Raw genomic sequence first — 15,984 nt, 5'->3', positions numbered from 1 at the left:
TACACAGTAATTTCCAAACTCCTCTTGGTAGAAATGGTACTAACCTCCCAGTTGAGAAACACTGCTTATAACTTTTTCTAAAATCTGACCAGTTAATAAAGCACCTGTGGTGGTGAAAATTCTGTATTTCGTAGTTTCTCTTAGCTGTAAAATAAAAAAAATCAATCTAAGAAAAAAAAATATATAAGTTTCTCTTAGCTGTAAAATAAAATTATAATATCAATCTAAGAAAAAAATATATGTTTATCTTAGCTGTAAAATAAAATTATAATATCAATCTAAGAAAAAAAAATATATGTTGTTGTTTAGTTGCAAAGTTGTATCCAGCTCTATTGAGACCCCCATGGACTGTAGCCCACCAGGCTCCTCTGGATTTCCCAGGCAAGAATACTGGAGCGTGTTGCCACTTTCTTCTCCAGGGGATCTTCCTGACCCTGGGATCAAACCCACGTCTCTTCCAATTCTCCTGCATTGCAAGCGGGTTCTTTATCACTGAGCTACCTGGGAAGCCCTGTATATATCACTGAAGCTAATACTACCTTAGTAGATATATTACACGTCTGAATTTGTATTACTCTTCTCTGAGAGGGGTCTTATATTGTTGTGCTTCCACACTCCCACAGTTGTTTCCTCTTCTGTACTATCTTATCCTGAATTTAAAACTGAATTGGTTTTTTTTTTTCCCTTTGTATTGGGAGTCAAATCATGGATATATTTAAATTATCGGGAATATTGTAGAGGAATTTTTCCCTTTATTCGTAACAAAAGAACATATTTCTCAACTAAAACTTAGGCAAATGTAGGCTAACAGGCAGTAGGTACAATTATTTGGATAATAATTAAGTGGGAATTCACTGGTGGTCCAGTGGTTAGGACTCGGCACGTTTACTGCCATGGCCCAGGTTCAATTCTTGGTCAGAGAACTAAGATTCCATGTCAAGTTTTCTAAACTATGCAGTTTTGTTGCATGTTTTCCAGGTGATTTGAACCCTTTTGAATGCCCTGATGTTTCCGGCGCTTAGAGGAAGTGTTCACCAGCCAGCTGGTTTTGTGGAAACTTCCATCTCTATCCTACTTTCCCACAGAAAACCAACACAGAGAGAATAGCTCCTGATTGGTTCTGTCTCTCATTATTGACTTATTTTCAGCAAATATGTTTCTCCAACTTGTGTAGCTAATAATGGAAATAATCTGGTAGTCTGTCAGAGAAAAAAAGAAAGATATCAGTTAACTTCCTCCCTTTTATCTACTGTTGCCTTGAGTTGACTGATAACTTTAAGTTGTCAAAAATTTCTTCCCCATTTTTGTGGGAGCATGAATTTCCAGCCAGGTAAAACCCATTTTAGGTTGGTTTGGGTGAAATTACACCTCACAGCAAGGGAAGAAATGTAGCCAAACCAAATCTTTATATTAGAAACTTACTTTCAACACTTACTTCTTAGTAAGTTCGTTAACCCTCGTCATGAAAAGTGACTCCAGACGGGTGCACACCTCCCTTAAATTTGGGGGAAGCAGTCAGTCATTTCAATTCAAAGCTAAACCTTAAATAAAAGAAAAAAAAAAAAAATTTCCAGGACGCAGTTAAAAGGCTATGCAGATTTATCTTGGCCACGCCTCCGAGGCTCGCTGCGCGCACCCGCGAGCCAAGCAGTAACTGAAAGGTCGTCATACGGGGAACTACTCGGATAAAGTGACGTTCTGCTTTTTTTGACTGTTACCCTTATCCAATGGCACCCCACTCCAGTACTCTGGCCTGGAAAATCCCATGGATGGAGGAGCCTGGTAGGCTGCAGTCCATGGGGTCGCTAAGAGTTGGACACGACTCAGCGACTTCACTTTCACTTTTCACTTTCCTGCATTGGAGAAGGAAATGGCAACCCACTCCAGTGTTCTTGCCTGGAGAATCCCAGGGACGGGGGAGCCTGGTGGGCTGCCGTCTATGGGGTCGCACAGAGTCGGACACGACTGAAGCGACTTAGCAGCACCCTTATCCAGCCGGCCTCCCCTTGCATTAATCTTCTTTTACAATTAAAGTCTCTCATTTTTCCCGCTGAGACAAACCAAGCTGTAAACCTGAGACCCATCCAATGGGAAGGCGGCAATCCACGGCCACTTCCGGGTTATTTCCGGGGTCGAGGCTGCTCCACCGCCCAATCGAGAGTTAGGGGCGGGGCTGCGTCTGCGCGTCTCCAGAGCGCTGGAGGCCAGTTTTGCAAGCTTGTTCTCAAAACTTACTAGTTTCGCGTTGTGTGAGGGTTTCCTCCCGCTGGTCCGGAGTCAGAAGACATTTGGTATCACAGAAAAATTCTGGCTTCAGGCAGGTAAGTCCCGCGGTTGTCGTTACTGCCTGCGTTCACGTGAAAGAGGAAGGCCTACCCTAGGCTTCACCAGTGTTCTTATATTTTCTCTTTTACTCTGAAACGGGTTCCGCGGGCAAGGCTGAAGGCGTGGAGCTGCTTTGGTTACCGTGACAACTACACGACGCCTAAATGGCTTTAGAATTTGGGTTGGGAGAGCTTCTTACTGGAAGGACTCAACGTGTGAGTCGGGTTCAAAACTCATGTTACTTCAAACACGTGCTTTTAATCTGATTTTGAAAGGTTTGTTCGGTTGATGATGTGGAGAAGCCAAATTTGAGGCAAGATTACTAGTTGGAAAGCTCATGCAGTAATCTAGACACAGTTTGAAGGAGTCCCCAGCTGGGGGAGTGGTGTAGAGTTGCGGAGTTTGGCGAAGATGGGAGAAGTACTAGCAGGTAGTACCTGCAGGACCTAAATTGGGTATGTGGAAGGACGGAGAGGAGTCCTGAGCATCTTGAGGATTGAGTCTAAACTCAGCTTGGCACAAAGCTGTTTTTGTAGATTCTCTTCCCGCCATCTGCTTTCCGCCTCCCTCTTCCACGAACACCCCAAACTCTGTTCATGTCAGTTGTGTTTGGGAACACATTCTAGTTCCCAGAATATTGTCCTCACTTTTTTGTGACATTGGTCCAGGTTACAAAGTTTCACTGAGCCCTTCAGTTTTTTCAACTACTCACTTCCAGATTTCTGTAAGGATTAAATTAGATACTTTGTAGGCTTGGTGTATCGGAGAAGACGATGGCACCCCACTCCAGTACTCTGGCCTGGAAAATCCTATGGATGGAGGAGCCTGGTAGGCTGCAGTCCATGGGGTCGCTAAGAATCGGACACGACTGAGCGACTTCACGTTCACTTTTCACTTTCATGCACTGGAGAAGGAAATGGCAACCCACTCCAGTGTTCTTGCCTGGAGAATCCAAGGGACGGGGGAGCCTAGTGGGCTGCTGTCTCTGGGGTCACACAGAGTCGGACACGACTGAAGTGACTTAGCAGCAGCAGCAGGCTTCGTATATAGAGAGGACTCAATGAGAATGATAATTACTACTGTTGTTATTGTATTTCTCATATTGTCTTATTATACATCATTTGTGCTTCCCCGGTGGCTCAGTGATAAAGACTTTGCCTTGCCATTGCAGGAGATGAAAGAGATGCAGGTTTGATCCCTGAGTCAAGAAGATGTCCTGGAGTAGGAAATGGCAACCCTCTCTAGTATTCTTGCCTGGAAAATCCCATGGACAGAGGAGCCTGGCAGGCTATACCCCTTGGGGTCCCAAAGAGTTGAACACGACTGAGCAATCACCTTTACCTCATACATCATTTATATGTTTCTTCCTCTATATTAGTTTTTCTTTTTTAAATTAAAGAGTTAGTATTTTATCTATCCTTGTCTCTTCTTGAAATATAGTAGTATTTGAAGTAGTCAATAGTTTTTAAATGGGTCATTCATTTTGGCTGCTGCTGACATAATTAAATTCATTTTTTTTAAAGGAACTACCAGGTGCTGTTAATTTTGTTGATCATTGGTATTTATTAGATAAAAGTGGCTGTCTTTCTGTATAATTCAGAAACCTGTGGATTAAGATGTACAGAAAGTAACTGATATTTTCAGTCTGGAATAGATATGAGTGATTTCAGTGAAGAATTGATAAGACCCACGACAGAGGATGAACAGGGAGAACCGTGTGTGCGCTCTGGTTCAGGAATGTGTTTCCCTTGGCTCCAGAAGCATATAGAATCCATAGGTAAGTAAAATAACATATAACCATTTCAGCTTTAATGAAGTAGATGATAAGATTCAATATGGATACAAAATCAGATAGCCAAGCTGGTTCAATTTTCAAGATAAGAATATATGAGGATTTTTTTTAAGGCAGTTAATAAAAAAGACACAGGAAAAAAATATTCTTTTTTTCTCATAGAATTCTTTGAATTAATAACAGTCTGTATTGTGGTCGATACCCTTTTTTTTTTCCTTCCAGTAACTCTTCTGAGCATTTTACTATATCCCTGGCATTGGCTTAATACTGGGGACAGATTTGTTGAAGAAGATAAGATCTCTGCTATTGAGGAATACATACCAGAAATTTCTGTTGAATTGCATTGAAATAAGCCCTAATAGAATTGATCTATAGTAGATTTTAGGAAAAGACTATTTTCTTCTTTGTTCCTCTAATGTAGAAATAAACAAGTTGTTCTATGGGATAATTCCTTATTAGAATATATTTTAAAAAAATCAGTTATCTGTATGTTGTCATGAACTAGCACTTTTCTAATTATTCACAAATATATCTTTCTTAGCCTAGCTTTCTTTCCCCTTGATTGTGAGTCCCTGGCTGTTAGAATTTAGCTCTTATTTATTTTTTAACCTGAATATTATCTATTTAATTATCTCAGTAAATTAGTTCTCAGTAAATATATGTACCAGGCATTTTACAGATGAGGGAACTTAATTTCAAAGAAGTTAAAATTCTAAATGCTGGTATCAGGAGTCAAACCCAGGCCTATCTGATCTCAAAATCTGCTTTGAGATACATATGTTTAAAAAAAGGGAAAAGTGCCTCGCATAGAGCCTTGTGCGTAGTGAGTGTTGAAAATGTAATAATTTATTGCCTCTTTCCTCATTTTATTTTTACTGGATTAATATACATGGTTTGAGTCAGGTTTCAATGAATGGAACTTCAGAGAGGGTGTTTCCTTGCCCCTGTGGGGAGCTATTAATAGTAATCTAGTTTCTGCTAGTTACTGCATACCTGGGCATGTGTCTGTCAACAGTGTTCTATGGAGAGCTTGAGTCAGTCCATAAACAAGTAGGTTTAAGACCAGAATTTACATACTTAAAAATGTTTCATCTTTTATGGATAGCCTGTTAAACCCCAAATATTAATACTTTCGTCTGCTATGAGAATATAGTTGCAGATAATATTGATGTTTTATTGGTAATTAACCACAATAGGAAAACCTAGTTGCCTAACAATTATTTACTTTTTATTCTTTTAAATTTCTTTGGGTGTTTTGAAGGGTGTGTCCCCCAGAATAAAAAGTTTGAAGGTGGGCACCCTATGGTGAGTGCCTAGACTAGTGCTTGACCATGGCAGTGCTCAAAAAATACTTGTTGACAGGCTGATGAGTTTCTAGGTTCTCTCAAAGGAATTAGAAATTAGGTTGCTGACACTAGTTCTTTACTGTATCTCATTCCATCAAATATATTTTCCTTGATAGTTATTCTTCAAGTTTATCAGAGACAAATAACATTATGTTTTGCTTACGAAGAATGCTATTCTTTGAGCTGTTCCTGAGATAATTAGGCTCAGGTGTAAGATAGGAGGGGCATTGCCCAAGGATTTTTGTATCCTCGTCTAAAGTCAATTTCCAGTATGAGCTGTGAAAACTTTAGAGGTATAACAGAAGGGAGTTTGGCCTGACATCAGTTTTCCTTTAGATGAATAAATGAGGTTTTAGGGAAGAAGCATTTTGTCAGTTTCTTGGCCTAGCTGCCTGGTGTTGCTGCTGATATCCTAGGAACTTGGCTGTAGATCCTGTTAAATGCAGCTTCTAATTCAGAGAGGTAGGCAGGGCATAGTATTCTGGATTTCTAATAAGCTCTCTGGTGGTGTTAGGACTACATCTGGATCCCTGGGTGATTTGTATATACATTTAAAAAGTTGGAGAAGCACTAGTCAAAAGAAGTAGTCTACTTTTTTTTTCCCCTAAAAAATTAGGTACTATCTTGCACCATTTTAATGTGCCATCTAAGAATTGCATCATAAGTTTGGTAGTTCCAAAAGGCATAATTTTCAGCATATATTGGCACTTTCAAATGAAATTATTATATGACTTAAACACACATATTTGGTGAGACTTCCTGGGTCCAGTGGTTAAGACTCTATGCTTCTACTTCAGGGATGCAGGTTCAGTCCTTGGTGGAGAACTAGGATCCCACATGCTGTGTAGAGCAGCCATAAATTAAAAAATAATTGGTAGAGTCTAAATAGCTTAGGAATGTGATATCTTTTATCATCCGTTTTGTGTTTATGAAAAAGCTTTTAATAGATGGAAATTTTATATTGTTGCTTTATTCTTCCATAAAGTATGTATCCACATTTAATTTTTGCTAATATCCTGTAAAGTTTTTAACTATTAAAATTTCTTCTGGATTGAAACATTATTATAATTAATTTTTTACATAGCTGATTAAAATAATGTATTACTTTTTTTGTTAAATTTTAAGTGTTAAATGTAAATTTTTATTGCTTATTTATCTCAATAAAATGGATAAGGATATCACTTTTTTCCAATTCTTATATCTGTGGATGAATATTATATATTTCTAGAATGAGAAAAGATTTAGCTTTAATTCTATTGTATATTTTAAAATAATTTTATTTACTTAATTTATTTTTGGCAGGGCTGGGTTTTCATTGCTTCGTAGGCTTTTCTCTTGTTGGGGTCAGCAGACTTCTCGTTGCAGGTGGCTTCTCTTGTGGCTCCTGGGCTCTAGACCACAGGGTCAAAAGTTGTGGTTCACAGGCTTAGTTGCTCCACAAACTGTGGGATCTTCCTGGACCAGGGATCAAACCCGTGTTTCCTGCATTGGCAGGCAGATTCTTTACCACTGAGCCACCAGGGAAGCCCCTGTATTTTGTTTTAATTGGTGGAAATTCTGAGAAACTTTACTCACTTTAGTAAGTAGCTGGCAATGGATGGCGTTTAATTTTAGCAATGTATCAGGTCTTTGACTCCTCCTCACTTACTTCTGAAAAAATTACATAGTGTTCTAAAAAATTATTAGATTCTTCTACACTTTTGATAATTAAAGAACTAGAAATCACCTGACTTGCAAATGGATGTTAGAGTCATTCATTTTCTCAACACTAAACACTTGTATTTTCACCTTAAGGTAATATTAGAGTTATTTTGATGAAGCCTTGTCTATATGCACAGCTTTCTAGAAGATCAATTTTAGGAAAGAGTATGTGAGAAAGTTGAAGATGTGCAGGTTGATTGCTATAAAGCTATTTTTGCATGATACTTATTAATCTCTGTGTATTCCCAGGGGTGGGGTCTTCCCTGGTGGCTCAGACAGTAAAGAATCCTCTGCAGTGTGGGAGACCTGGGTTCGATCCCTGGATTGGGAAGATCCCCTGGAGAAGGGCATGGCAACCTATTCCAGTATTCTTTCCTAGAGAATCCCCATGGACAGAGGAGCCTGGCGGGCTACAGCCCATGGGGTCACAAAGAGTCAGACACATCTGAGTGACTAAGCATATTCCCAGGGGTGAGGGCGCCCCAACTGGAAGACTGCTGGCCCATAGGAGTCTTTAGTGGTGTGGGAAGGGAGGAAGAGGTGGCAATATGCAGCTTGTTGTCATAGATGAGGTTGTAACTAAGCACAAATCTTTTTTTTTTTTTTTCATTTTTGAACAGTTTTTATGGCTGAGACACATATGGGATCTTAGTTGCCAGATCAGGGATTGAACCCATGCCCCCTGCATTGGAAGTGTGAGGTCTTAACCAGTGGACTGCCAGAAAAGTCCTAACCCTAATATTCTTAACATGAGGATTGTCAGTATTTTAGAGATACAAAATGAAAGTGGTCCATGAAAAATAAAAGTGCACCTCTTGGTGTTTTCAGAACATAGGTAGGAAAAAAGACAGTGCTTTCCTAGGATGACCCTGATGATTTTTACCCATTCTGAATACTTGGTATTTTGCACTGGGGGCCCTCTCTGAGAGATTCTTCCCAGACTGTTTAGTGCAAGGGTGAAAGGATAGTTGAATCAGATTTGAAGGAACTGGTGACCTTGGTAGCCCAAGAACATCAAATTAGACATCTCTTAAATAGAATTTTTTTTTTTCATTTGCCACAACTGGTTAAAATGATGTGGAAGAGTTGGTCTCAAGTGAAGCTAGCTTTGGTATTGGGGATGGGTTGGGTTAAGTAATACCTACTTGTTAAAATTGTGCTTATCAGAAGTAAGATTCTTGAATTATTGATTTGAGGTCACTGGCTCAAGACTTTCCTCTTTAACCTTTATAGCCTCTGGAGGAAAACAGGAGAAAGATTTTGCTCAGACAACAAGCGCTTGTTTAAATTTTATCCAAGAAGCTCTGCTGAAGCACCAGTGGCAGCGAGCTGCAGAATACATGCACAGTTACCTTCAGGTTTTGGAAGATACGGATAGCAACAAAAGGCAGGGTGCACCCGAGGTAAGTGAAGTGTGAGTCCCCTGGAAGATAGCACAGAATCCTGGGAGTTTCTGCCTCTTGAACTCCACCCAGAACAGCTTTTGCAAGATCTCAAATTGAGTTTGTATCAAGACATTTTTTTTCATACTTCATTTTTCTATTATCATTTTAAGGAGACAAAAAATACTTTAACTCTGAATTCTCAGATTCCCAAATATTTATTCATTCATTTAAGTAATTCTTCCATCTTTCCCCATGTCCTTATGGTCCCCTTTCTATAGGATGGTTCCCATTTTCATGCAAACATGTCATTCTCTCTCCCACTTAATATCATCTCTTGACTTCTACTTCTTCCACAAGCTGTGCTCATTTCTCCCTTCTGCCTTTCAGCAGAACTCCTGGGAAGAGTTTATATATCTATTCGTTCCAAGCCCTCTTCAGTTAGACTCCCCCACAAATCATCATTTCTACCAAATTGCCTTGTCAGGGTCAACAGTGATATCCACTTTGCTGAATCCAGTGGCTGATTTTCAGTACTCGTTTAACTTGATCATTACCAATATTAAGCATACCAGGTCATTCCCTTCTGTGTGATGAAGAAACAAACAGAATTCTTCGTCTGGCTTCCAGGACTCTGCACTCTCAGGTTTTTCTCCTACTGCACTGGCCATTCCTCGGTTTCCTTTTCTGATTGCTCTTTGTCTCCTTGGCCTTCTGACGTGGGAGTCCTTGAGAACTCCAATCTTTAGGTGTTATTGTTATCTGAACTCTCTTGATCTCATTCAGTTTCATAGCCTTTCATTCAGTCTGTATACTGGTGATCCCCCATTGTGTATCTGGGGCTCTGACGTCTGTCAAGTCCAGATTGCTGTACCCAACATTCTGTTCAACCTCACCTCTTAGTATCTAATACCAGCTAGTACGATATGTCGTATCATACTAGCAAATATAAACTGGTTCTTCTGATATTCCTTGTCCAGCCTAATTTTCCTTGTCTCAGATCAGGGTTCCCTTATCTAATTTTGAGACCCAATCTGGAGTTGTTTTTTTTTTTTTCTCTTTTGCACCTCATATCCAAACCATCAGAAAATTCTGTCGGCTCTCCTTTGAAAACCTGCCCCCTGCAGTCTTGAGTACTTCTTACCACATCCTTTTTGCTGCTTCCTTGACTCAAACCCCCATCACCTCACTTAGATGACTGCTTACCCTCCTCTGCCTCCCAGTGTATTTTCAGCATAATAACCAGACTGAGCCTTAACAAAACAAAAAAAAAAATAGCCTTATTTAAGAGACATTAAACACCATACAGTTCACCCATTTAAATTGAACAATTCAGTGTGTTTTCATATATTCACAAGAGATGTGCAACTGTCACCACAATCTAAATTTAGAACATTTTTTGTCGCCCCCCCCTCAAGAGAAACACTGTACCCACTTGTAGTCCCTCTTCTCCAGACCCTGCCCTTGGCAACCATTAATCTACTTTTTATTTTGGACATTTCAAATAAGTAGAATCATGTAATATATGGCTTTTTATGAATGAATTCTTTTACTGAACATAATGTGTTCAAGGCTTATTATACCATATTGTGGCATATTAGTTCTTCACTGATTTTTATTGCAAAATAATATTCCAGTGTAAGGCTTTATCTCATTTGATGAGATAAAACTGATACATCAGTTTTTAGACATTTGAGTAGTTTTTCTTTCTGTTACTATGAATAATGCTACTATGAACATTCATGTACAAGTTGTTTCCTCCCCCACCATGTACAAGTTTTTCTATGGGTGTTTGTTGTAATTTCTCTTGAGTAAATATATCGAGGAGGAGGAGTATGCTGGGGCATATGATAAATATATGTAACCTCTTAAGGAACTGGTAGACTGTTTTCCGCATTGACTGCACTGTTTTACATTCCCACCAGCAACATACAAGGTTTCCAACATTTGTACATCCTCGCCGACAGTATTATTGTCTGTCTTCTTGATTACAGCCACCCTAGTGATTGTGACATGGTGTCTCGTTGTAGCTTTGATGGGCATTTTTCAAATGATTAATGATACAGCGTAGTCCTTTTAAACCATGAGTCAAATCATGTCACTGCTCAGCTGAAAACCCTGCAGTGGCTTTCCTGTTTCACTCAGTAAGAGCCAGCGTCCTTTTGATCACCTGCAAGTTCTCCGTGCTTTGGTCATTCCCTTTCCCCTTTGGCCTCATCTCCTGTTACCATCTAACTTACTTTTCTTCCCCAGCCTCACTGGCTTCCTTGCTCATCCCTTGAACAACCATACTTCTTCCTGATTGTCTTTGCTGTTTCTTTGGCTATCACTGTGGTCACCCTCCTTCACGTCATACTTGCAGTGGGGCCTCCCTTCACTATTTAAAGTTGCAACTGCACACCAACCCCCTTCACTTTCCAGCTGGCACCCCTGGTCTTCTGACTCTGCTTCATTGTTTTCCCCATAACACTTGCCAGTTTAATTATTGTATTTCTTTGTTATTGTCAGTCTCTCTACAACAGAATGTAAATTCCACCAGGGCAGGGATCCAGAACAGTGCTTGGCATGTATTGTTAAATTTGTTTTGTAAAAGACAGTATATCCACAGATAACTTCACATGGATATCTCAAGTAGCTTTTACTATTAGAGTAACCATTGCATCAGTTAGATGTCTAATAGAACCAAAAAATATGAAAAAAAAATTTAACCATTGATTGAAAGTTTAGTTTATGGACTACAGTTAATCTAGATCTATAAAACATTGGACAAATTACAGCCCTTTTTTGTCCAGAGTTTGTTTTATAAATTAAATCAGTGGTTACCAGATGCTTGTTTGGGCTCTGTTTGAGTCACATAGAGCCTTTGTTGAAAGTACAGATTCCTGCCCTCCACCAGAGTTTTACTGAGTTCAAGTCTGAATCCCTGGAATATTTGTTTTTAACTGGTGTCCCAGGTAATTCTTACATACATGTGAATTTAAGAACAACTGTGGTAGGATAATCTCCACATTTTATTTAAGCTTCAAAATACTGCAATTTGTTTATCTATAAAAGAACTCTGTCTCTTTCTGAGTATTATGATTATACTAAACCAATATTATACCAAACAACCAGTTTACTTTGAAGATCAGTATCATTGAAGTACTTTAAATGGAGTAAGAGAAGTAGAGATTTGCCCTCATGCAAAAGAAGAGCTGCAAGTACTGTCATCAAAGTTTTGGTGCTCTGGGGAGAAAATATTTTTATTAAAATTTATAATAAATAAAGCTGATGCAGATTCTTAAGTTGAAGCTCTAAAGATAGACCAACTATAGTCAATAGTTGTAGAACTTGATGAAATGTGAGGAAACATTGAGTCCATAGCTCTCGCTTGATACATAATGAGAGCAGTGAAGAAGCCAATATTAATGGAACCCGAGTTTTCTAACTTTAATGTTTTTCTCCTATACTAATTAAAAATGTTATCTTCAATATGTATCTTAACTGCTCACCTTCTTTAGACTTCTGGCTCAAAATGACACTGTTAATGACACCTGGTATTTTAATCAACAGGAAAAGCTTTTAATCACATAAAATGTAATAGTACTTCCATTGGGTGAAGTACAGTAAAATGTTGACAGTAGTGGTATCTATAAAAAGGAATTATAGGTTGTTTTTTAATGTTGTAATTAGAAGAAAATAGCTTCCTGAGACATTGGTTAAGGCAGGGGTTTTACAGTTTTGTTAGTAACTTCTGTTTTGACAGATTGTTTGGAGGCTTGGAAGTGAAATTCTTTATTATCATCCCAAAAGCAGCGTGGAGACTTTCAATACCTTTGCTGATCGGATGAAAAATATTGGCATCACGAATTACTTGAAGGTGAGAATGTAGGCTTTGTGAATTTACATCTGCAGCATTCTTTTTTTAAAATTGCTTGTCTCAGTGATAAGGTAGGTAAGAATGTAAAAAAGATGGGAAAGGGAGTAACACACCTGGGTCAGTAAGAGAAGCTGAAAGAAAAATTGCATTATGAGAGCCATTTACTTCTCCATTTCCTGTCGCCTACCACGTTGTGTGAGTGAAAATGTCTTCTCCTTGTGTATCTCTGACTGCCACAACCGGTCCTTCAGAAATGGCATGTGTACTTCACTATGATAATGGACCAAATTCTAATATGTTTGCTTAAGTCAATTGAGCTCTCTAAGAATTGGTGCTTTTGGAAAAAAGGGAAAGAGCTAAACAAATTGGGAATTTGAATACTTGAGAAAAGTTTTTCAGCTTTGTTGAGATATAATCGACGTATGATTTAACTTTGTTTAGGGTATACAATGTGATAATTTGATAGCATGTATATATTGCCAAATGTTTACCACAATGAGGTTAGTTAACATCGCCATCCCCTCACATAGTATCATTTTGTTGTTGCTATGTTGAGAATGTTGAAGTTCTACCCTTGTGGCAGCTTTCAAGTTAACAGTGCTATAGTCACCATACTATACATTAGACCCTCAAACTTACTCATCATATAATTGAAAGTTTGTGTCCCTTGACTACTCCAGCCTTCAGCCTGCTCTGTTTTTATGGGTTGGATGTTTTTAGATTCCACCTGAAAGTGAGATGAGAGAATATTACTTTTTTTGTATGACTTATTTCCCTAAGCATAATGCCCTCAAAGCTCATCCATGTTGCCACACATGCAAGGTTTCATTCTTTTGCATGAGTGAATAATACGCCATTGTATATGTGTGTGTATACAATATTTTCCTTATCCATCCATCCATCATTGCTCACTTAGATTGCTTCCATGTCTTGGCTCTTGTGAATAGAGTGTTTCAGTGAACATGAAAGTGAGGATATCTCATCCAGATAGAGATTTCAACTTTGGATATATATGCCAATGTGGATTGCTGGATCGTATATTAGATCTGTTTTTAATTTATTAGAGGAACCACCATACCACCATTCTCCATAGGGGCTAGACCACTTTACATTCCAAAGGGAATGTATACCAGCAGTGTACAACAGTTCCCTTTTCTGCACATCCTTAGCAACACTTGTTATTCCTCGTCTTTTGTTCTGTTTTCCTTTTGGTCGTGCTGGGTCTTTGTTGCTGTGTGGGCCCTCTCTCTTTGCGTGAACGGCAGCTGCTCCTCCTTGCCATGTGCGGGCTTCTCCTTGTGGGGCACAGGCTCTAGGTGCCTGGGCTTCAGTAGTTGCAGCACACAGTCTTTAGTTGCTCCGTGGCAGGTGGAATCTTTCCAGGATTCCACATGTGAATCATGGGATTCCACACAGGAATCAAACCTGTGTGCCCTGCATTGGTAGGCGGATTCCTATCCACTGTACCACCAGGGAAGTCTTTCTCTTGTCTTTTTGATGCTAGCCATTCTAGCTCGTGTGAAGTGGGAGAATTCCTTGGCTATCCAGTGGTTAGGATGCAAAACTTTCACTATTGTGGCTCAAATTTAAATTATTTATTTATTTTCAATTGGAGGATAATTGCTTTGCAATATCGTGTTGGTTTCTGCCATACATCAACATGAATCAGCCCTAGGTATACATATGTCCCCTCTTTCTTGAACCTCCTCCTCCCACCGTTTTTTTTTTTTTTTTAATATTTATTTATTTGGCTGCACCAGGTCTTAGTTGCAACATACGAGATCTAGTTCCCTGACCAGGGATCAAACCCCGGCCCTCTGCATTGGGAGCACGGAGTCTTAGCTACTGGACCACCAGAGAAGTCCCTCTTTTGCCCATTTTTAATTGTAATATGTTTTTTGTTGTTCTTGCTATTGAGCTGTATGAGTTCTTTATAGATTTTAGGTATCTCTTATCAGATACATGATTTGAAAATGTTTTCTCCCGTTCAGTAGACTGCCTTTTCATTTTGTTGATGGTTTCCTGTGTTGTGCGGAAGCTTTTTGGTTTGTGCAGTCCCACTTGCTTATTTCACTTGTACTGCTTGTGCTTTTGGTGTCGTACCCCAGGAATTCACTGCCGAGACCAATATCAAGGGCTTTTTTTCCCTCTGTTTTCTTCTGAGAGCTTTAGTTTCAGATCTTACCTTTAAGTCCTTAATCCATTTTGAGTTAATTTTTGTGAGTGGTATAAATTAAGGGTCCAGTTTCATTCTTCGGCATATAAACGTCTATAGTTTCCCCAGCATCATTCATTGAAGAGACTAACCTTTGCCCTTTGAGTATTCTTGGCTCCTTTGTCAAATATTAGTTGACAACGTATGGATGGGCTTATTTCTGGACTCCCAATTCTGTTCCACTTGTCTGGTGTGTCTGTTTTGAATGCTATAGTTTGGTAATATAGATTGAAATAAGAAAGTGTGATACCTGCAGTATTGTTCCTTCTCAAGATTGTTTTGGCTATTCACGGTTTTTTTGTGAATAATACAATTTTTGCATCCAAATTTGAAGATTGTGTTTTCTATTTATGTGAAAAATAGCACTGGTATTTTGATAGGTATTGCATTGAATCTATAGATGGCTTTGGGTAGTACGGGTAGTGTGGACATTTTCACAGTAGTACAGACGTTTTCACAGTATTAACTCTTCTGATCCATGTGTGAAAATGTTTCATTGTTTCTCATGTTTAGGCGGAGTTTTATCCAAATTAAAGTGTCCTTTAATAAAAGTTTTATCCAAAAGAATTGACATCCTCCAAAATGTTATGATAATCTTCCTCTCTGTGTTATGTATTTGACTAAAAGCACTTTCTCAATCAAGTTTTTACATGCTTTTTAATTTTTTCCAGTACCTCTAAATAAAGTTTTGTTGGAACATTACCACACCCATTCATTTCCATATTGCCAGTAGCTACTTTTAGCCAGACAATGGCAGAGTCGAGCAGTTGTGACTGAGACCAATAGGCCTGTGAAGCATAAATATTTACCCTCCTATTCTTGTTTTGTTTTTACTTGCCCTAGTTTTCAGATATTTTTAAATTGTTGCAAAATATACATGATGTAAAGTGCGATATTCTAACCATCTTTAAGTGTATAATCCAGTGGCATTAATTATGTTTCCATTGTTGTGCAGCCGTCACCAGTATTGCCAAAATTTCTATCACCCCAAACAGAAACTCTGTATCCATTAAGCAGTAACGCCTGGTTCCCTCCTCCTCCCATCCCCTCATAACCTCTAATCTACTTTTTGTCTCTATAAATTTGGCTTTTCTAGGTATTTCGTATAAGTGGAAGCATATAATATTTGTCCTTTCATGTTTTGGTTATTTCACCTAGCATCATGTTTTCAAGATTTATCTGTGGCATGTATCAGACCTCATCCCTTGTTACGGCTCAGTATAACTACAATATTCTGTTGTATGTATCTGTCACATTTTCTTATCTTTTCATCTCTTGTTCGGTTGTTTCCATCTTTTGGCTATTGTGAATAACACTTCAGTGAGTGCTGTCATACAGATACCTGTCTGAGTCTCTGCTTTCAG

The 15,984-nt window shown here is 38.8% G+C and overlaps 1 protein-coding gene across 12 annotated transcripts in view; it reads left to right on the top strand.

Moving 5' to 3' along the window:
• Positions 1-1,657: 1,657 nt before the first annotated feature.
• Positions 1,658-15,984, top strand: part of TAF1A (TATA-box binding protein associated factor, RNA polymerase I subunit A) — a 32,655-nt gene continuing 18,328 nt past the window's right edge. For 3 of the 12 annotated variants that reach the window (XM_061382258.1, XM_061382257.1, XM_061382259.1), the window contains exons 1-4: positions 1,658-2,540; positions 3,970-4,102; positions 8,398-8,567; positions 12,292-12,405. In XM_061382258.1, the coding sequence (XP_061238242.1) occupies positions 2,490-2,540; positions 3,970-4,102; positions 8,398-8,567; positions 12,292-12,405 (468 nt within the window). In that variant the 5' untranslated portion in view covers positions 1,658-2,489. Of the gene's footprint in view, positions 2,541-3,496; positions 4,103-8,397; positions 8,568-12,273; positions 12,406-15,984 lie in introns of those variants that run through there. The other 9 variants (XM_061382251.1, XM_061382250.1, XM_061382256.1 and 6 more) reach the window with 9 other exon arrangements.

Source organism: Bos javanicus, chromosome 16, assembly GCF_032452875.1.
Source record: "Bos javanicus breed banteng chromosome 16, ARS-OSU_banteng_1.0, whole genome shotgun sequence".
In the NCBI taxonomy this organism is placed as follows: Eukaryota; Metazoa; Chordata; class Mammalia; order Artiodactyla; family Bovidae; genus Bos; species Bos javanicus.
The sequence above is the reverse complement of the archived record's forward strand: the minus strand, read 5'-3'. Positions and strand labels throughout refer to the sequence as shown.